Raw genomic sequence first — 21,979 nt, 5'->3', positions numbered from 1 at the left:
GGAGTTTGGTGTATTCTTCCTGTGTCTGTATGCGTCTCTGGTTAGGCTCTTTTTCTCCCACCTCTCAAAAACACGCATGGTGGGTTAATAGGACACATTAACTTGCCCCTAGGTGTGAATGGTTATCGTAGCCAGTTCACCTACCAAGCAGGAGGAAACCTACATCGACACTGGGAGTACACAGACAGTGACCAGGGCGAGGATTGAACCCACAACCTTAGGCCCCTGGAGCTGTGCCGGACATGATTATGACAGCTTATATATTTGGGTATAACAAAGCATGTTTAGAAATAAGCTGCCTAAGTGTAGGCCAGTCGAGATAATCATAAGAATTTAATATCACCAAAAACAATCTTCAGTCTACTAAAGCTACCCCAAAGCACTGCTTAGACACACCCTGTTCTTCCTCCACGTCTCCTGCCCGACCCAGATAAATAAAGCTCAGTAGTTTAATACACTGATGACGTGTACAAATGCTGAAGTGTGTCAGAAGAGAATCACACATTGTACATATGTAGTAAAGTAAATTCCCTTACATTGTGATACCATTTCTACTATTTCTAACATCCTTCTTCTTTATGTTCTTCTTCCTTCTGCACAGAATGGTGTTAGTGACTATTCAATGCACAAGACAGTGGGGCCCTTCAGAATCTTTCCTGAGGGTTTTATGTATACAGTAAGTCTCTACATTCTGTCACCCACATTAATGTATTTACAAAACAACCTTACTTTTGGCCAAAGTTTAGCCACTGCTGTGGTTGGAACATTTGACAATGAGCATCAGTGGTTAGAACTCCTTTTGATGGTGGAACTCCCCCTTCACTTAACGCTCACATCCACCTACCCACCCACGCTCGTCCAGCACTCAAATAATAATAATAAGCATGCATGCTTTTTTTAACTGTCATATAAAACAAATATGCTGTAACAAAATGTTTTGATGTTACCTTGGTACCATCTGGTACCTCGGTAACCTGGACAGTACAACAGAGCTGAATGTCAAAGATTAAGTCTAATAAAAAATAACAGGATATAAGGCAGGTTATTCATCTGTTATCTTAATGTTTGATGTTCAGTGAACTCAAATATCAAGCTTGCCCTTGGAATGGATGTAATCCATGATAGTGCCAGGTGAGATAACACACATAAATTACAAAGTTATAATATAATTATATTTCGAAATAATATATATATATATAATATGCTGGGAGGCTTTATACCCCTTTAGCCCACGCCTGGCACTATGCATGGTGCAAATATTCCATTGACAACACTTCTCTACAGGGATGAGAGCATTTGTACATCTGTGTCAGTTGTGGGTGCAACCTTCAAGGAGCTGAATGCATACATTAGAAGGGGTATTAAAAACAGACATTTGGACATGTGTACTGTAGTATCTGTCCTGTCGGCAGGACACAGTCACTTACCACAAACGATCAGCTCAACACGCTTCCTGAAGCGTAATACAGACATACTCAGAACCTACTAATTAAATACACTCACTTATTAAAGGAATTTGTCAGTAAAAAATATGTTAATACATTCTTTAATTATACATGTTTTTAATTATTTCTAGAAATCTGTAACAATTATTAATGAAAATCAATGTTTCCTATTTTTAAGGGCAACATTTAAAATTAATGTAAAGCTGAGTAAAAATGTGCATAGTCCCTCACTGTAAAACAGAACACTTGTATTTACAAAGTAGAAATACTGAATACATGAAATATGAAATAAGGTTTACTGTACAATGTGTCATTCCAAATATACCTACCAAGTTAGAAATGTGCACAGTGGAGATGATAGACATCTGAAGAGTTTAACCTCTGGTGTTCTAGAAAAGCATTTTCCAGGTGCCATAAATGTAAACCTGAACATCAAAGCTTCTCTGACTGCAGTGCAGAATCAAATAACTCTGTACAATAGCGATGCGGCAGATAGAAATCAATTTCAATAATGCTGGAGTATTCCTTTAAACTGATCATTTGCTGGAATTTTTAGGGCAGTCCTTTGTTTGTTTGTTTTTCAAGAGACAGGCAGTCACATAGCACATTCTCACATTCTTTATTTTAAGGAAGAAATGGGTTATGGACATATCTGTGTTTCAAACACAGAAAAAAAAGATTTAGATTATAAATAAATGCTTTTAGTCTCACTCAGACGTCTCTGGCTCATTTAGACGCAATGTGCTGTACTGGACTTCGACCTCCTCCTGAGAATGGATTAAATAAACATGTTGCTCTTAATTAGATGTTAGAATAAAAAGTAAAAATCCAACGGAAAAGTGAACAGCAGTACATACCGGATTTTCAACCTGTCGGGTTCGCTGCCCAGTCTGCCTTAGTTCAGTGCGTCTTCTCCCTTTTTATCATGTAGATTTGTAAATATAACCATGTTAATGAGTTCAGTCTGTAAACTGAGTGTAATCTAAATCAACTCACTTTTCTTTTGGATGGTCAAAAACACCAGAGCAGTTAAGAGAATGCTTGTGGAGCACAAAATGGCCAACAGGCTCCAAACAAGGCCACACTGCCCACTGTCAGCAGGTAAAATCATCTGTCCAGCAGTGCTCACAGGGGCTGCAGTAGAGGTACCGTAGGAGTCTATTTCTGCTGAACAAATGATCAATTCAATTCTCTGTAAGAGAATTGTGAGCTGTTCTTATGGTTCATTTTAAGACATTCTAATACTGAAAAACTGATGTCAGTGCTTACCGTCTAGTATTAGAATTTGACCACTTCCTGGAGTTATAAAGATACTATTAATAACTGTGCAAAAGTAGAATCCCTCATCAGACTTGTTGATGTTTGTAATGGTCAAACCGATTGAGTTGTTTGATTGATTCCATGTGACGTTTATTCTCGAGTTGCAGCCCCGGTAGAACCTGACAGACGGTCGTTTCTTGTGTCCTGAAGTCATCTCAGCAGAGAGTATGATAAATGGTGACCTGTTGATTTTCTGTCCGTACCACATAGTTTTATCCCTGTGATTTCTATCACAGCTCAGATCCACAGTGTCTCCAGTTCGGATGTAACGAGTAGTCGGCGTTCCAGTTGTCTCCTCTCTTGCAAACTGTGTAACCTTGACGCAGCATGACACTAAAAAACATTAAGAGATTATTACTAAAAAGGTGCACGTATTTGTCACTGTGCAGTGTACACTGTACAGCGAAATGTGTCCTCCGCATTTAACCCATCTGGTAGTGAACACACACTCACACACACACACATGTGTTAGGGGCAGTGAGTACACACACACACCCAGAGCGGTGGGCAGCCAACTCCAGCGCCCGGGGAGCAGAGAGGGTAAAGGGCCTTGCTCAAGGGCCCAACAGTGGCAGCTTGCCGAGCCCGGGAATCGAACCCACAACCCTGTTATCAATATCCCGGCGCTCTAACCGCTGAGCCACCACTGCCCCCAACATAATGTATAAGTATATAATATAGTATACAATATATACACATAGTATATAGTATATAATATATAATAAGCATAATGTATAAACATAATATATAAGTGTTATTTATATATTTTTACTTACAGTGTAAAAAAAATAGAGTAGCAAACATCACCTCCATTTTGTCTGCATTTGTCAGTCAGAATGAGCGGGTTATATACAAGCGTCCTGCAACAGGTTACCATAAATGGTCAGATGAAAATCTATTGGTTGTTGTTGAAATGTTAATCCCTTTGAAGAACACAGCAGGAGTGTTTATGGGTATGAGCAGCCTAGCATGATGATGATAGTGAGGTTTGTTCATTCAGATGTATGGAATCTGTTTTTAAATATAATTGCAGTGTCATTCACTGCAGACATAAGGTAGCCACAGTTATACTGACAGAATATTTATAAGAAGAATGAAACTAAACCACATTAAGATAAAGTTAGATAGTCAAGATTCAAGAGTCAAACACAAGAATCAAGGCAAAGTCAAACCAAAAGCCACAAATCAGCAATAATCAGTGTATTCCAAAGGAAACACACCATTTAGCAACAAAATAAAAAGACTCAGTTGAACTAACAAACACATTCACCGACTGGGTGCTTCATCTGTTACACTGAAACAGCAGCAGCTTTTTCATTGGTTTTGTTTTTTTAACTTTCTACCAAATTCATTGCTAATTCCCACCCGCTAGCTAAGACTCCCTCTCTCCCACAATGCCACCAGTACTGGGAGGGTGAAGACTATAGCATCCTCTGATCCAACAAACAACATTTTTTCAAACTGCATCTTTTCCAGCTATGTGGTAACTGCTAACATTATTGGACAGCTCAGCATGATTGTAAAAAAAGGCCAACTGCCAGTTCTGTTAATGTGAGCTAAAAGAAACCCACATTGGCTAGCACTGTCTTTGGGCAACGCTATATTCACCTACCCATTTTTCTTGATTTCAGTGTATGTTGCTCTGTTTCAGAGCATCAGATAAATGTAAATGTGTCCATGCATCAATGCTTTTCTGTGTAAAGAAACTTAAGATAAAGATAGCAGATTCATGGGTTCATGGACATAGGGAATGTTGGTGAACTGGGAAGCCGGTGCTGTCGTCCCTCTAATTGCACGCAATCACTCAGGATTGTGGACGGTGGAGGGGAGGGATGCCAGCATTCAGGATGTTCTTTTAGTTTGTCTGGTACAGTCAGATTTGCTGGCGTTGCTAGCCACACTCTGGCAATGTTCACTTTCTCTGTTCTCCATAAAACCAAACAGAATTAATTCAGTCTCTTTACCTTCACCAATTAAATCACTGCCCACATGTCCGGCCTGACACTGATGGAAAATTGACCATCTGGCCATTGCCATTAACCATCATCATTACTTTCTATATTCTTACCATCACTACTATGATTATATCAGTATACCTGAGAATAACAGTTATCAGTTATGTGGTGGTACCGTGACTTTTTGTAGAGTCTTGGTTCCTCCCAGGATTTCTTGCTTCAGCACTGAAGGTTTTTTCCTTTGTCACCTTTGGCTTGCTCACAGGGGTTTTATGTTTTAATGTGTTGTTGATGTTTTGTTTTATTACTTATTACTGGTCTGCTGCATCAGTTGTAAAAGGCACTACACAAATAAATTTGATTTGATTTTATGTAATTAAAGACATTATAAAACAGATCATTCAAACACTTTTAGCTAATTACTGGAAAATGCACTCAGACTCTTCCACATTAATTTTTTCAGTAGTTGAGTTGTAGAATAAAAGGTTTTCAGTTTTCAGTTAATTTTAGACAAATCTGCCCATTGAATTGTTATAATGTGTGTGTGTGTGTGTGTGAGTGTGTGTGTAATGAGCCTAAAATTAGATATAAACATCTGAGTGATAGGCTAAGCAGAATGTTCACTGGCTTCAGCTGTTAGTGGTGATAGCTTGGTGCCATATAATGAGATGCAGCTCTGTATATTGAGATGAAGCAACCCTATCAAAGCATACCTCACAGTGTTGGGAATAGAAACAGTATAAAACCTGCCAAAAGCCTGGACACAAGATCAGAAATCATAAACATACAAGCACTGAAAGAGTTCAGGCGACTTTGTGTTCTCAGCCATCACTATACTGTTTTTGGTGGTTATGGTTGAGCACAGGAAACAGCAGGACCCTCCAGAATTTTGGTCAGGTTATGTTTTGAATATAACATGTTCTTGTTCTTGTACTTCTTGTACGATGCTATCTGTGCAGTTAAAGCCCATCAGCATTGTTGTGGCCAGAGTTTAGCCACAGCGCTGGTTGGAACATTTGAATATGAGCATCATTTGTGATTAGATCTCGCTTTCATGCTGGAACTCCCCCTTCACTTAAAACTCACAACCACCTACTCACCCACACTTCCAGCACTCGAACATGCATGCATGCTTTTTGTTTTTGTTTCCATCTAATTGTCATGTGAAGCAAGTATTCTATACACAAACACACTGCAATGTGTTGGCTTCAAAATGCACATTTTGTTAAACTTCAAATAATACGTTAACAAATGTAACACATTATAATTCTGTTAATCTTTTAGGTTAAATCAACAATTCTTCAACAGTTGTAAGCAATTATTAACCTGAAGTGCCAAATAAGAATCACACTTTTCTGCAACAAAGTAAATCATCTGCATCTACTTGCCAACGTAAAATTTAGTGACCCAAGCAAGTTCTTTAGTTGGTCCAGTTAAGGTTCATGGTGACATCTCTATCAAATGTTTAGTTTGAGTTGGATTAGTTACTTTACTTTTATAGTTACTAGTTACTTATTTGGTTCATTTAACTGTGAAACATGATTCAGAAATATAGTGGAGACAATAATGATACTTAACTAAATATATCTTCACTATTATGCTAAAACACTGCATGATATGTTTTTTTAGTTTTACGTTATTGCATAATTTAATAAACACCTTTTACCCTTTACATGGTCATTATGAACTGACTGACAAAAATGCTCCAAAATTGCTTAGAAACAAATTCTAGTTATATTGAATTCCATTACAGTCTTTTGTGCTTCTCCTGTAAAGTCTCTGTTTTGAAGATGCAAGGTTTTGATCCAGCATTATTTACTTAGCATTGCACTTTCAAATTGTTTATTCATAGCATTTTAGCATATTGTTTAATAAAATAGCAGTAGAACACAGTCAGATAGTCTTTTATTGAATCAATACAGCATATACTGGTTAACTGAAATTCAAAACATGGCTAAAATATCAAAGCATAAAAAATAGACTTAAGCTTTGGAAGGAGAAGTACGTTAGAACGAAGTCACGTAAAAGGGACTAACATTAGAAATACAGACAAACAGAAACTGATAAAACTGCAAGGAATGCTGCAAAGCTTTGTTCTTCCTTCTTGTCTGGGTATCTGTTGAACTTTAGCGGTAGACATTCACAGTTATACAGTTATAAATACATGTAACATGTAGGATTATTCCTTTAAACTGGTCATTTACTGTTTAATTTAGGCCACTCTTAGCTTTTTTTCACAGCCACATGTTGTTTTCTCTCTGACACAGACATACTCGCCTTAGATTAGAAATGAATGCTTCTAGTCTCATTTTAGTCTCTATTTAGGCTTAGAAAAGCGTAATGCACTGTACTGCACCCCTTCATCCTCCTCCTAAAAATAAATTAAAAAATAAAGTGCTTAAGTTCATTAAAATGTAATTATAGTGTTTAATAATTCTTATTAAATAAATGTTACAATTAAGTCATTACTTACAAAACTAAATCGGGTGCAAAAAAATTAAACAGCAGTACATACCGGATTTTCATCCTGTCGTGTTCGCTGTTTGGTTTGTGATGTTTCAGTGTTTCTTCTCCCTTTTAATCATGTAGGGTTTTTTTTTATTATTATTATAGCCTTAATTATGATTCAATCTGTAAACAGAGTGTAATCTAAATCAACTTACTTTTCTTTTGGATGATCAAAAACACCAGAGCAGTTAAGAAAATGCTTGTGAAGCACAAAATGGGCAATAGGCTCCAAACAAGGCCACATTCCCCACTCTCACGAGATACATTCATGTGTCCAGCAGTGTTCACAGGGGTTGCGGTAGAGGTATTGATAGATCCTGTGATGAATAAGTGATAAAATTAATTCTCAGTATGTAAATAAATGCTTCTTAAATCCTCCTCAAAGTGACAATAAACTTTAAATTTTAATTCAGTTTCATTCAAATGTATTATATTGCGCTTTTCATAACTGCATAGGTTTAAATTCAAAATCTACTCTTTTCCCCTCAACAAAACATACATTTTTACCTGTGATCCCAGTAGACATGTTAACAAGTTAACATAAGGCATTATGTAAATTATGTGGTAAGTGTTTATATTTGATCTGTCACATTATCTGCATTTATTTATCACGTTATATCATGAAATTGCATGTAAAAAGTGCAACACTGAATAAGTCATGATGTGAGCAAATCACAAAAGAAATCAAATGTAAATGCCCCAAAGTAACAAAGGAGAAATGTATTTTCTTATTTTTGTCTGTATATAAATGAAGCAGATCTCTGAGCTCTTTTTTCACCTAACCCCAGTGGAAAATCAACATCAGCGCTTAACTGAGAAGAGCTTTAGACACAGATCACCCTTTACTCTGTTAGACGGCTGAAAGCCTTCTGAGATGTAGAAAAGAGCCATGTAAGAATAATAATATATAATAGATCTTACACTTGTCTTAAATTAATCTTAGCCAGCTGAGACTAGGTGTGATCAGTCTGGCCACCTGTGAGACATTATTCTGATGAGGGTTCCCAAGGGTTGTTTCTCAGGAGCTGAATTTCAAAAACAGGAGCACATGGCTTAGGTCTTAATTTGGTCTCAAACAGAACATAACTAGGAGAAATAATGAGACTAAGTGGAGATCTTAATTCTTAACTTAAATCTCAACTTCTGGGCGCATTACAGTTGGAAACCTGGTCCAGACATGGAAATAATATATATAAAAATATTCATGCAAATGTTCTGTAAGCATTGTTAAAGTTAGTTGTAAAGAGATCCTTATACTGAAAAACAGGTGTTTACCTTGTAGTTTAAGAATGTGACCAGTTCCAGGGGTGGTAAAGATACCTTCTCCAATTGTACAGAAGTAGAATCCCTCATCAGACTCGTTCATGTTTTTAATGGTCAAACTGATGGACTTTTTTGTTGGATTCCATGTGACGTTTATTCTCGAGTTGTAGCCCCAGTGGTACTTGACAGATGGACATTCCTTGTGTCCTGAAGTCATCTCAGCAGAGAGTATGATAAATGGCGACCTGTTGATTTTCTGTCCATACCACATAGTTTTATCCCTGTGATTTTTATCACAGCTCAGATCCACAGTGTCTCCAATTCTGACGTATTGAACGGCTGGAGTTTTAATCTGATTTCGTTGCATTGTCTTTCTTGTAGGGGCAACAGGAGCATACTCTGTTACAGGAGCAACATTGAAACAGCATGCCACTGAAAAAAACACTGCTGTTAGTACTGACATCATACAGTGTTATAGTCTAACCATTGTATTATTTGACTGTCATGAATTTACGTGAAAGTTTACTTACAGTGTAAAATAACTGCGGTAGCAAAGATCACCTTCATTTCGTCTGCATTCGTCAGTCAGAACGAGCGGGTTTTATACCAGCGTCCTGCACCAGGTTACCATAAATGGACACATGTAAACCTATTGGCTGTTGTGGAAATGTTGACCCCTTTGAAATAACACAACTGAAGTGTTTATGTTATGAGCAACAGTTATGAGCAACAGAGCATAAATATAATGATGGTGTTATAATGATATGTTTTTAATATTTGCTTGTATTTTCTCTGTAAAGTGCCAGAAAAATAATTAATGTGTATATTTTAACTAAACCATGTAACTGCATTTTTCTATTATTATTATTTCTGTGTTTTACAGCACCACTCAAATGTTATAAATGTGAGACATAAGGGCCACTACAAGTAGCTTGTAGAAAAAGTTATTTAGGCTCTAATTCACCTTTATGCTCACACTCTAATGCTTGATGTTGCACTACTAGCTCCTGGTATTATGAGATTTCACAGATAAATGCAGGTTAGGTCATTGTAATCATAAAACAAATGGAAGAATACCCAAATAGCAAAAGCCTTGATGTACATGCTACTGACATATGATATGATAGCCATAAACTATATGTGGGACGAAGGGCAAGCAGTAGGGCATTAGACCTCTGTAGACAGCTAATTGTTTTAGCATTAATACCTCATAAGAGGATCAGGTGAGCTCACTGATAAATAAAAGAGAAGTAGATGCATTCCCAGAAGAAGAATTTTACAGTTTTATTAACAAATAAACACACATGGAAAAGCATAGCCTATAAAATGTCCCTATTATAAGAACCACAGCAAACATTTGACAAAATATCCTAACAACACAGACTTTCCCACAGCAGATTGGGTTCAGATCCTCAGGCTTGGAAAACACACCACACCAATAAGAGTCCTTGGGCAAGACTCCTAACACTGCATTCACTTACTCGTGTAACATGATTCAAATGGCGGTCCCTCTGGCTAAGCGTGAGTCAAATTACTGCATGTGTACACAGTTTAATCTGACTGCCATACTGCATGACTGATGCTATGATTAATGCAATGACAAACAAAACTCTCATCAGTACTGCTGCAGACCACTTTTGGGAGAGGGGACCTATGATGTGTGTATGGAACAAAATCCTAGTGTGGTGGTTTACGAGACAAACAATCTGCTGTTCTCTGCCACATCTCTAGAGCTTCCTTTACCACAAATACATGGACTTTATAAAATTACTACAGACTATTGCATTGTGTCGTTTACTGCAGAACAAATTTGACTTATTTGTCCATAAGAATGACTTTCACTCTTTGCATGTTTCCATGTTTCTGGTCCAGCATTCAACAGTGTTTTTTTCTTTGCATTGATTCTTTCATTTTGCTCAGCTTTATGCAGCATCTTGTGACAGCTATAAATAAACTTTTTCTTTGTCACCTTTGGCCTGGCTGATGTTAATCAGCCTGCCAGTTTCATCGGGTTGTATTGGTCACAGCCGTGACAGACACAAGGCATAGTTTCTGTGGTTTGCCATGGCTCACTTTCATTTCTAAAAGCAACGGATAGTTTTTTTATCAACATTGCACATATGGCTCATATATAGAGTAGCACAACTGTCTAACTGCTTGATTATCAGTCTGCAAACCCAGTTTTTGGCTTCTGATTTCTAGTTTATATCCAGATCGATTTTTGATAGTCTGGATAATCATCAACCACATGGAATCCGAATTTTGCTAATCGGATCCAAACCTCATTTGGCCGTGGTTTGGAATGTGATTACAGTCAGATTTGTGCGAATGCGGATTTCAGAGTGTCTTTTGCGTAATGGACTAGGAAGTGCGGGGATCCAAGAAGAGCGCCACAGGTTAATTACTGATTACTGGTCGTTACCACAGCAACAGATGCAGATTGTGATTGAGATTTTACCAAATCTGATTTACCTACAATCTGAACATAGCCTAAGAAACAGTCACCTCCCCTACCTGGGGGCATCATGTCATGGTGGTAGGGGGGATAGTTGGATTAACTGAAAAACATTGTGAAATGCCTGAAGCCTGACCTACAGTACAGAGGACATAAATGGGAAAAAAAACACCCAACAAAACATGCTTTCACTTATAAATGTCCGTAACCGTGCCACCTTACAAATGTTTATTGCACTATAAATTATAATAAATAGTGACAGGATGTAGGGTACAGATTCATCTTCTGGTGCCTTAATTTTAGATGCTCAATTACTTCAAAACACTAGGGCTGCATTGTTGACTTTCTTATTAAACACAACACTAATAACTTTCATTTCCATTTCTTCATTTGCATTGACACATTTTAAAGAACAAATATCTCATTGATGACTATAGTTCTCAGCCATAACATTAAAAACACTTGCCTAATCTTGTGCAGCCCCCCCCCTTGTGCCCCCAAGACCCATTTGGCATCCAAAACATTTCTCAGTACAACCCAAACACTAGCATTAATAGGTTTACAATAATACACTGTTGTTTGTCCATTTAGCCTCTTCATGTGCTGTGCTAAAAATGGATGCTGTCTCCAAAATGATACTTGCCATCATGCGTGAATTTACATGCCGTCACCCTCCATGATTACCTCCCTAACAGACACAGATGTTTTGGTTGTTGAATGTGTCTTGGAGAGATGGACGTGTTACACTGCTATAACATGTGGCTCAAATACGTCTCAAACCACCTCCTGAAGTGGATTGAGTGATGGGATTTGTATCTGGTTTAATGTGTCTTGGGTGAGTTTACATTTGCATTTTTACATAATCCTGATACTCAAGGCACATGTGAAGTATGCAGCTGTAAACAGGGTCAAAGTGGCTTACATCCAAATCTATATATATATATATATAGAGAGAGAAAGAGTGACTGAGAGAGAGAGAGAGAGAGAGAGAGAGAGAGAGAGAGAGAGAAAGAGAGAGACTGAAGTGCTTGGTCTACTTCTCAACTTTATGTTTGTCATTTTGTATTTAATTTTACACAAGCCTAGTGTGTGTGTGTGCTAATATAATCTTTCTTACACATCATTTAAATCAAAGTACAAATGAAGTTTTGTTTAATTACTTATGTTTTATTTTCATTTTAAAAAGCAAAGCACATTACAGGAAGAAAAGGTTATGCAATTCTACACTTAGGTGTCCTGTCTCTAAAATCAAAAAGAATAACGCTGCTGTGCTCCTGAGCAATTCACTTCTGATGTGAAGTTGACCATTGTGTAAGAAGTGTCTTTTTGTCCTGAAAATCAAAAACCATAAGATAAATAATAGACTATTAGAAGACTTTTAAACTTGTAAAATTGGTTTGGCATATATGATTTAGGCAAAACCACTTACTTCCCTTGCAGCACATCCAGAAGAGACAGAATGCCAGTGCAGGAAACACAACCAGGGCTGAGCACAAAAGGCCCATAAGGACAGAATTTGTGATGTCCTGATAGGGAACGGCCGTAGTTGGAGCAGATGTGCATCTGGTGGCTAAAGTTGTTTCTAGAACCCGGCCTGCCACAATCACAAGTTCATAAAAAAAAAGATCAATCTTAAATGTCTTAATAGGGCTTGCAATCTCATAATACAACAATGCAAATTTATTGGGAATAACCTGGCAGTTCTTACATTTCTTCTTAAATTTAAACTATTACATTGAAATGTATTTAAATTAAGACTTGCATGCATGATCAATTTTAGCTATGTTACTACTTTTTATATGCAGTGTGCAAAGCCTGCACTAGGCATGACTTGCTGCTTTAAATTTACAAACTGTATGAAACACCAATGCCTTATCGTTGCTGACATTCCTAAAAGCAAGTCAACTCAAAGATGGTCGAGTGAGTATCCCACTGATCTCTCTTCCCTTCCTGTGAAGATGATCTTAACACTAAGATGCTTTTAAGAAAGTGGACTCTATAAATACATACTATATACTATATATATATAAAGCTCTATTCAAGGTCTCTGCAGTGCAGTGCAGGCCAAAGCATCAGTGCTATAGAGCTCCTTTTTTACTACAAGCTTACCAAAAAGGGTTCTATGTAGTACTGTACAGAGGTTCTTAAACTTTATTTTAAATATATAAGATCAATATATTTAGGATGATGCCTAGCAGGGATCTGGATCATCTTGAATCATCTCTAAGTTAATTTCCAAAGCATAATTAGTAATGACCTTTTAGGTTCCATGTTTGTCTATACCTTGTAGTTTAAGAATGTGACCAGTTCCAGGGGTGGTAAGGATACCTTCTCCAATTGTACAGAAGTAGAATCCCTCATCAGACTCGTTCATGTTTTTAATGGTCAAACTGATGGACTTTTTTGTTGGATTCCATGTGACGTTTATTCTCGAGTTGTAGCCCCAGTGGTACTTGACAGATGGACGTTCCTTGTGTCCTGAAGTCATCTCAGCAGAGAGTATGATAAATGGCGACCTGTTGATTTTCTGTCCGTACCACATAGTTTTATCCCTGTGCTTTTTATCACAGCTCAGATCCACAGTGTCTCCAGTTCTGACGTATTGAACAGCATACTCTGTTACAGGAGCAACATCGAAGCAGCATGACACTGAAAAAAACACTGCTATTAGTACTGACATCATACAGTGTTATAGTCTAACCATTGTATTATTTGACTGTCATGAATTTACGTGAAAGTTTACTTACAGTGTAAAATAACTGTGGTAGCAAAGATCACCTTCATTTCGTCTGCATTCGTCAGTCAGAACGAGCAGGTTTTATACCAGCGTCCTGCACCAGGACCATAAATGGTCAGATGAAAATCTATTGGTTGTAACCACTGTGTAGCTGACTTACTACCTCTTTAAGCTACAAGTCTTGAGTCTGTTCCACTCCCTAGTAACTCCCTAGTAACTTTGTACAAGGTTTGGAAGGTGACTTTTCATACATTTCGTATAGAGTTTATACTACTTGGGAACTAAGGGAACGCAAGCCCACATGAACGTTCCTATTAAATACATTTTGGCTCAGCCACAAAACACTCCTCAGATATACTCAAATACTTTTTTTTTATTTCCTGTGTATGTCTAAGTTTCCTTTGAGCTTTGATTATATAAAGTAGGGGTATCTCCACAGGGGACTCATTCATTGCGTCCCTATGATGCTGTCGCTTGTGTATTATATAAGGTAAAGGTGTATAAAGAGAGGCAGAGCACCAGAATTACCATTTCTAAATGTATCACAGAACTTTCATACCACTGAAAAAAATTGTTTACTTCTTTTTATATAACTTATTTTAACATTTATGTCAGAGCCTCAATTATTATACTGTGATGTTTTTTTCTTTGTATTTTTTTTTTGGGGGGGGGGTTCTCTGTGTAATACTGAAAAAAACATTTATTTACAGTATTCATATGAAACTTACTAGTTTTAACCCCTTAATGCAGAAAGGCTTAATACATACTATACAAGTGTATTACTCTGTAACTACAGGGACTTTTTTGATAATAGAAGTTTATAATAACACACAGGCGGGCCATCAGCTGTATAAGGGGTTAAAAGTCTTAATACTTATATGTCTTAAAACTTATAAAAGTTTTATTCATAATGAAAACGAACAGTTTAACTGACAGGATTTCCCGTGTTTTCTCTTGCTGTTCTCTAAATGTTTGAGGTCAAATCCTACCAGCATCTTGTTTGGACAGTTTCACTTTGATGCTTTGTGTGACAGTGGTCGGAACATTTTCACAGCAGCAGCAGCCTGCCTGAGGTTAAACCCTGCCACTGCTGCCTCGACCACAATGCCTACCTCGGACACATGAAAGTGCATGCGCACACGGTTTCCACTGATGCACTGCACATAGCATTAGTATTGTCTAGCATATGCTATTTTTAGTAGTTGTACGTAAGTACCTACGTAATTCTATCCTCTAGTACTGAAAAGTACCGTAGACTCTACATGTCCAAATGTTTGTGGACACCCCTTCTAATAAATGCATTAAGCTACTTCAAGTTGCACGCATTGCTGACACAGATGTGCAAATGCACACACACAGCTTGTCTAGTCCATGTAGAAAAGTATTTTGATAGAATAGGACTCCCTGGAGCAGATTAAAATGAACTTATTGGCACTATACCTAATGCCAGGCGTGGGCTAGAGGGGTATAAAGCCCCCCAGCATTTAGCTGTGGAGCAGTGGAACTGTGTTCTCTGAGGTGGGGTGGTGATCATCCAACATCCTGACCTCACTAACGTTCTTGTCGCTGAATGCAATCAAATACTCTGAGCACTGTTCCAACATCTAGTAGAAAGGATTTTCTGCTATTGTGAGATTCTTGGTATGCACTTTTTCTGTCTATCAACAGATTTTTGTTGATGTTTACATCAGGAGAACATAAGGGTGATGTTGTGTTGGGGATTTTGAGGTGTGAATCATTATCCTGCTGTAGAAACCATCTACTCAACCATCTAATCTCATCAGTTCCCCTTTTCTACAGAGGGAATGCTGTTTGCTTTAAGAATTTGCTGGTATTTAATTGAATACAATCGTCTCTCTACCAATAAAATGTTCCCTGCACTTTTTTTTCTCTAGACATGCGGCCCAAAAGTTTGAATTTAATCAGTCAGGTTGTGTTGAGGACACAGGAAATATTAACCTCTGAAGACTTCTGTGAAGGCTGTATTGGTGCAGGTGTCGTTGCACAGTAGAAACATGTGCCAGTGGCTCTGCTAAATCTTCCTGAGGGTCTTTCGCTTTCGCTTTTTCGCATTGTCCTTCTAGCAATGCTATGAGTAGTTCTCTATGATGCTTACTTGTTTACTTTTCCAGACCTCAACTTGACATCCACCATTCCTGTTATCTGCCATTTCTTAATTACATTACAAACTGAGAAAACAGCTGAATAAACTCTTTTCTGTCTCATTATAGCCTTCTCCTGCTTTGTGGGCATCAATTATGTTAATATTCAGAGTGTTACGCAGCTGCTTAGAAGAGTTAATTAGTGCTTATTGTTGAAACAAGCTTTGCAATACCTGGCCTTGACTAATGATGATTGTGCACAAGCCAAATTCATTTTGGAGATCAATGGATTTCATGTAATGCTTCATGCACACATTTCCTTGTATATGTGCTTTTGTACAAGTTGTTGCGGTTGGAACATTTGAGGTTAAAAAACTGCAAATGATCATTCAGGTTCATCCTGTCTCTTGCTTATCTTTTACACACAAACACACACATACACACTTCACACTTCTGTTTAATTCCCGTCTGCTGAAACCACACATTTGACCAGCTTTACCATCACACTCCAGATCACAGCAGTAGCTTTGTTTCCTGTCAGTTTCCATTGAATTTAAATTGAAATATTGTTCTGAAAATGTACATTAACTAACTAGTGCTAGTTATTAGCTTTGCTTTCTGTGTTATATTATCATTATAGATATTAATCACATTCAGCTCTGTTAAAAACTATTGACTGACTGCTTTTATTGAAATGTCATTCACCAAACTCTTTAATGAAGAAAGAAGAAACTTGTTGGTGTTCAAGATGATGTGAAGTAAACTGTTGTGTAAACTCCTTTGTGTTGCTGAAAAAAACAACATTTAAAAAAAAGTAAATCACAAAAGCAACTAAAGCTAAAAACTACAGCAAACCAAAAGAAAAAAATGCAGTACATTTTGTCCTCCAAATATAGGGGCTAAATAGTGAAGTAACAACTACAAATAAAATATCTCTGCTTTGAGACATTGTGGATGATATAGTATGTTTCTGAACGACACTGTAGAGTATTAGGTTCACACATCTTAATTACCTTACAATGTGTTTGCTTTTTCAATCTCGGTTGTTTTTGTACTGAAAGAAAAGGAAATTACAATTAAACTGATTTGCAAACATTGGCTGAACATGCTTAAAGTTCTGTGTATGATTGTTTATTTATTGATTATTAGTAAACATGGCAGTTTTAACATTCTGATTTCTTTGCATGAGTAATTAATATTAACTTACTTTCATAAATTCCCCACAAAGCTATAGCAGACACACTAAGACAGACTATAGGCCATATAGCCAGCCTTTGCCATTGCCCAGATTCATTTTCTTCATGGACTATGAGTGTCACTGGGGGCTGTGTGGGCGTGTTGACTTTCTCTGTAAAAAATAAAATAAAATAAAATAATGATAATAAAATAAATAAATAAATCATCTACATCAATAAAATATACTGCATTGTCAATTGACTTTTGTCTATGATTTTGTGCATGGAATTGAATGAAATTGTGTACTCAACGTAAGTCAAAGGTTTCCTTTGGCTTTCAAACATCAACAATCCATTCACATAACCTATCCAACCCATTTCTTTGTTATATTTACCCTGAGCTTTTGAATTTAGTTGGGTAGGCATTGAAGGCTAGAAAAGCTTTTGTCTTGTATTTCAGGTTCGAAAAAGATGCAGTAGGGCTGAATCCTTTAAAACTAAAAGTCTGGATTATAGAACAGGAACAGGCTCTGTACCAGGTGCGATTCATTATCTCCAGAAAATAATTTGCTTCTAGCATTTGGGAAGTTGCGAGATGGTGTCACATACTATACACTCAAAGCAAAAAAAAACTTCTATATAGTATTGAACCAGGAAAAAATGTGGGGCAGCCGTGGTCTGAAGGTTAAAGAAGCGGTTTTGTGACCGGAAGAACGCTGATTTGATCCTCTCAACTGACAGGACATGACTGATGTGCCCTAAAGCAAGTCAGTCAACCCCCATCTGCTCCCTGGGTGCTGCAGATAGGGCTGCCCCCTGCTCTGGGCAAGTGTGCTCACTGTTCTCCTAGTGTGTGTGTGTTCACTGCACGGTTGGGTCAGAGGCAGAGGTCAGATGTCGATGTGTGCAACACAGATGGTGATTGATTGAATGAAGCATCAAAATCGTTGTCATGGTTCTGTTTAGGATCCCTTGAAGAACCTGAACCCCTAAAGAACCCTTTAGGGGTGACTAGATAATTGTATTATGAATTGTGAACAGAACTAGCCTGCAACAGAGAAAGGACTGTACTGAGATCTGTATTTGTATCATTCTGAGACCACTAAAGATTATAAGCTCTATTTACAGGAACAAAGAGCATTCCCACTTTGGCCTTCTCTCAGAGTGCAGGCATGGGCAGTTAAATTGCAGGCAGTCGGGAAGCCCCTGGAAATACATATGGAGATTAACTGGTTTATGTTGTTTTTGTTTTGGAGATGGGATTAAGGGGAGCTACGAAAAGATAATAAGTGATTTTGGAGGAGGGAAGTAGAGGCTCAAGAAGAAGACAGAGCTACAGTGCTTGTGGTTTGTGAAGTACCAGTTACTTTAGGGAAGATGTTCATGGTCTGATCCTCTGTTAGTATGGAGTCACAGAAGAGAAGGCCTGAATGATGAATGTCAAGTGCTTTCAGATCATTTTCCCCAGTTCCTTAAGCAATGGGAGTGTTCCCTTAGTACCACACTAAACAATTGAGGAATGCTGAAAACAAAGAGCTGGAAGATCAGATTGCTGCATGTGCTGCATTGTTTTTCTTCTTAAAACCTGCAGAGTGGATAGTAGCTGGTTTCACCCCAGTTAGAGGCTTCTGGTAGTTTGCCTCAATGCCATTTGTGATGTGCGATTCTCCTTGCACATTTAAGTGTCTTAGGATCTGCAGAAAATACCCAGCGAGATCTGCCATGAATGGTTTTCTGCATCAATTGGCCAGACATCTATATTTTACCTCTTACTAATCAATATTAAGGATAAATAAGCTCATGGGGACTGAAGCATCAAAAGGCTTTTGATGCCCTCTATGGGAAGCCCTGCTTCAGGCTGCTAATGCTGCTACTCATACCAGCAGCATTAACTTAGTTATCTCCAGATCCTGCAAGAGCAGTGCCATTATATACTGTATTTAAAAAATCATCAAACCATGGTGCAACTACTGTGTAATCCAGGGGAGATGCTGACTATCCCTAAATCCAGTCTGAAATCAAACAATATAAAAAGGAGGCCCATAGTGGTTACACCATCTTGTGTGGGGGGGGGTCATTAAAGCAGTGCGCATTGTATTAGGACATCTAATACCAGTTATGTTTATATTCTTTCTTCATATATGCAGAAGTGTAGTTTTACTACAACATGACAGCACCAGTCAAATCTTATAACCCACGTGATTGAAATATTAGTATGAATTATGGCTGTTTTTTTGTTGCCATGTAGGCCTGGTTCTTATATAATAATGGGAAAAATGCCATGAGGCTTCTCCTGAAGCTGTTTGAGAAAATGGCAGTAATGTCAAAAGTCCACAAATGCAAAAAGGACTTTCAATGAATCTAAAATATAAGATTTTAGTTGAATCATGAACTCCACAAGGCCTCTGAAGGTGTCCTGTGGTACCTGGCTCCAATACGTTATATGGGAGTTGTGAGATGGGGCCCCATGACTCTTACACTGGTTCACTGGCTGTCCTTTCTTAAAGCACTATTGGTGAACACCCAACAAGACCTGCCTGAGGTTTGGAGATGCTCTGACCTAGTCATCACAATTTGGCTCTTCTTAAGATTCTTAAACTTGTCCATGTTTTCAGCTTTAACACATCAGCTTCAACTGACTGTTCACTTGCTGCCTGATATATCCCAGCTCTTGACAGATGACAGGAACCAGATCATCATTGTAGTTTACTTCATTTGTTTGGTTTTAATGTTTTGGCTGATCAGTGTATAATTCCATATGTGGTATTTCATTGTTGATTTTTGAGTAGGTTGTCCAGCTTTTGACCGGTACTAGACATATTGCAAAAAAAACAAAAAACAAAAAAAAGCAGAGTAGTTACCTTCAAGAGTTACAGTATGTCCAGATCCAATGATTGTGTAGGCATCTTCTCCTACGCTGCAGTAGTAGAATCCTTGATCAGAGTCACTGAAGTTCTTAATTGTCAGGCCAAACGAGGCTAGCTTTGGCTCCCATACCAAGTCAAAGTTCAAGTTAGAACCTTGGATGAAGATTGGATTAAATTGAGGCTGATTTGAGCCAGTGACAGCAATGATGATGAAGGGGAGCTCGTTGCACCTCTGTCCGTACCACACGGTCCTGTCTGCATGCTTCTCATTACACAGCAGTCTGAGCTTACTGCTGCGTTGCCCATATACTGTGTCAACAGCTTGTGTTGCAGGACTAGAGAAGACTAATAGAGACATGATGCTTATTAGGGACAGTTGTGTCTGCTTAACCAAAATCCAAAAAATTCTCAAGTTTTGATTAACTAGTATAAATAAATTCAATAAAAACACAATTAGTATATTATCACTGTTGTGTCGCTCGTTCTTTGTCAGAATTCAGAATGTCAGAATTTCATGATGAATAGACCAATAGAAATGCTCCATAATGCTCCTATTAAGTTGGCTTTTGGGAGGTACAAGGTTTTTGCGTTACAGTAAGGATATATATGTCCAGAATGATGAACGCAGCTGCCAAAGAATATCTGCCATTTATGCAAATGTTTGGACAACCCTGGTAATTTACAGGTCAAATTACATTTGGAGGTCAAATTACACACATAGTTCTTCACATTTTAATAGACAAGTACTGCTGCCTAGTGTAACATATGTGGAGGGGAAGGGGTTGTAAAACTAATGTTAGTACAAAAAACATTCAGCAAGAAAACTACTTTTTTGGGGCATATTTGAACATAGATAATAGATAAATGGTAATAGTAAACAATTTAAAGTACTATTACTATTAGTACTATTACTGAGTTCTAAAAAAATATTTTAATGAATAAAATCTAAAACCACAGGAATATTAATATAGCAGTGTATGTCAAATTTTTGTGACTAAAGCAAATAACACAAATATCACTAGCATGATGACAATATCATTTATCTACATATATTCACAATGCATAATTCTGTAACTGTCATTTAAATGTTTCAGATATTTCACAAAACAAACCCCAAAAAAACAGACCCCCATTTACTGAAAGACAAAAGCACTTACTGTGTAAAATAAGCACCACAAGGGAAATTCTCTTCATGCTGCTAGTCCTCTGACATGCAAGTCTGTTTCTTATTAGTTCACACAAACTTCACACTTTGGCTGACCACAATGGCTGTACATGGTGTGATGCTCATCCATTGGTCGACCTTATCACACTGTGTACTGCTGATGCAGTCTTTGACTTACAGAACAGACAGGCTTGACATTAACACACGTTTGTGGTTGATCTGCACACTGACCCAAATTATGCTGACTGGAACAAAATCAGACTCGCCAAGAGTCGCTGTGACGCTCAAAAAAGACTGAATCAGGTGAGGATTCATAGTATTTAAACTTTACTGGTGGCCAGCGGCAGCCCTTTTATGGCAGGCCACTGCCAACCTTGCGGGTGAGCACTCATATAAGCGCCTCACAAACGACCATGGCAGTAGCATTTCACTGTTACTGAGGAGTGTGGATGGTTTACCACCCAAATAATATCCGGCCAACAAGGCTTGGTGTTGTGCTCGCTTTCTGCAGGCTTGAGCTTTAAAGGTGTGGCACTGTGTAAGAGAGACCTCTTGCAGTGTGGTTTAGATTCAACCACAAGACAGTGAAATGGGAAGGTGTGATTATTTTCATGTGCTTAAAACTCTGATATCTAATGTACACTTTATGATGAAAAAGGCCACACTTGGGCAGTATGGCCAAAAATGTTTCACTAGCCGTCGCTAGCCCAGGCTCTGAGAGTACACAACTGGCCTTGCTTTCTCCAGGGCAGTTAAATGGTGCTTTTCTCCCCATATCAATCCAGCGCAATGCTGGCTGGCACTGGCGTCTGCTGGCCGATGCATTAGAGCCTCACATGTTAGAGGAGATGTGTGCCGGTCTCTTCACCCTCTTATTGCAAAGAGCATTGCATGTGATAGGAGGACAAATATCCCCCAATAAATCCAAATTGGGGAGAAAATGGGTAACAATCAGAAATCTTAAAACAAATTATCATGATATTGTTC

The 21,979-nt window shown here is 38.0% G+C and overlaps 1 protein-coding gene and 1 long non-coding RNA gene across 2 annotated transcripts; both read right to left on the bottom strand.

Moving 5' to 3' along the window:
- Positions 1-12,186: 12,186 nt before the first annotated feature.
- On the bottom strand, positions 12,187-13,635 carry LOC140559589 (uncharacterized). The gene is made up of 3 exons (XR_011979897.1): positions 13,230-13,635; positions 12,376-12,540; positions 12,187-12,277 (listed from the first exon to the last, which is right to left on the bottom strand). It is a non-coding gene; the product is annotated as an uncharacterized lncRNA (long non-coding RNA).
- Positions 13,636-16,122: 2,487 nt separating this feature from the next.
- On the bottom strand, positions 16,123-21,033 carry LOC140559587 (uncharacterized). The gene is made up of 5 exons (XM_072683130.1): positions 20,985-21,033; positions 19,822-20,172; positions 16,993-17,133; positions 16,799-16,839; positions 16,123-16,573 (listed from the first exon to the last, which is right to left on the bottom strand). Exons 1-5 carry the CDS (start codon positions 21,019-21,021, stop codon positions 16,529-16,531), a joined length of 615 nt encoding a protein of 204 aa, XP_072539231.1. The 5' UTR covers positions 21,022-21,033; the 3' UTR covers positions 16,123-16,528.
- Between the last annotated feature and the right edge of the window lie 946 nt (positions 21,034-21,979).

The sequence above is a fragment of the Salminus brasiliensis genome, chromosome 7, assembly GCF_030463535.1.
Source record: "Salminus brasiliensis chromosome 7, fSalBra1.hap2, whole genome shotgun sequence".
In the NCBI taxonomy this organism is placed as follows: domain Eukaryota; kingdom Metazoa; phylum Chordata; class Actinopteri; order Characiformes; family Bryconidae; genus Salminus; species Salminus brasiliensis.
Note: the sequence above shows the minus strand (reverse complement) of the source record. Positions and strands in the feature narration are given on the sequence as shown.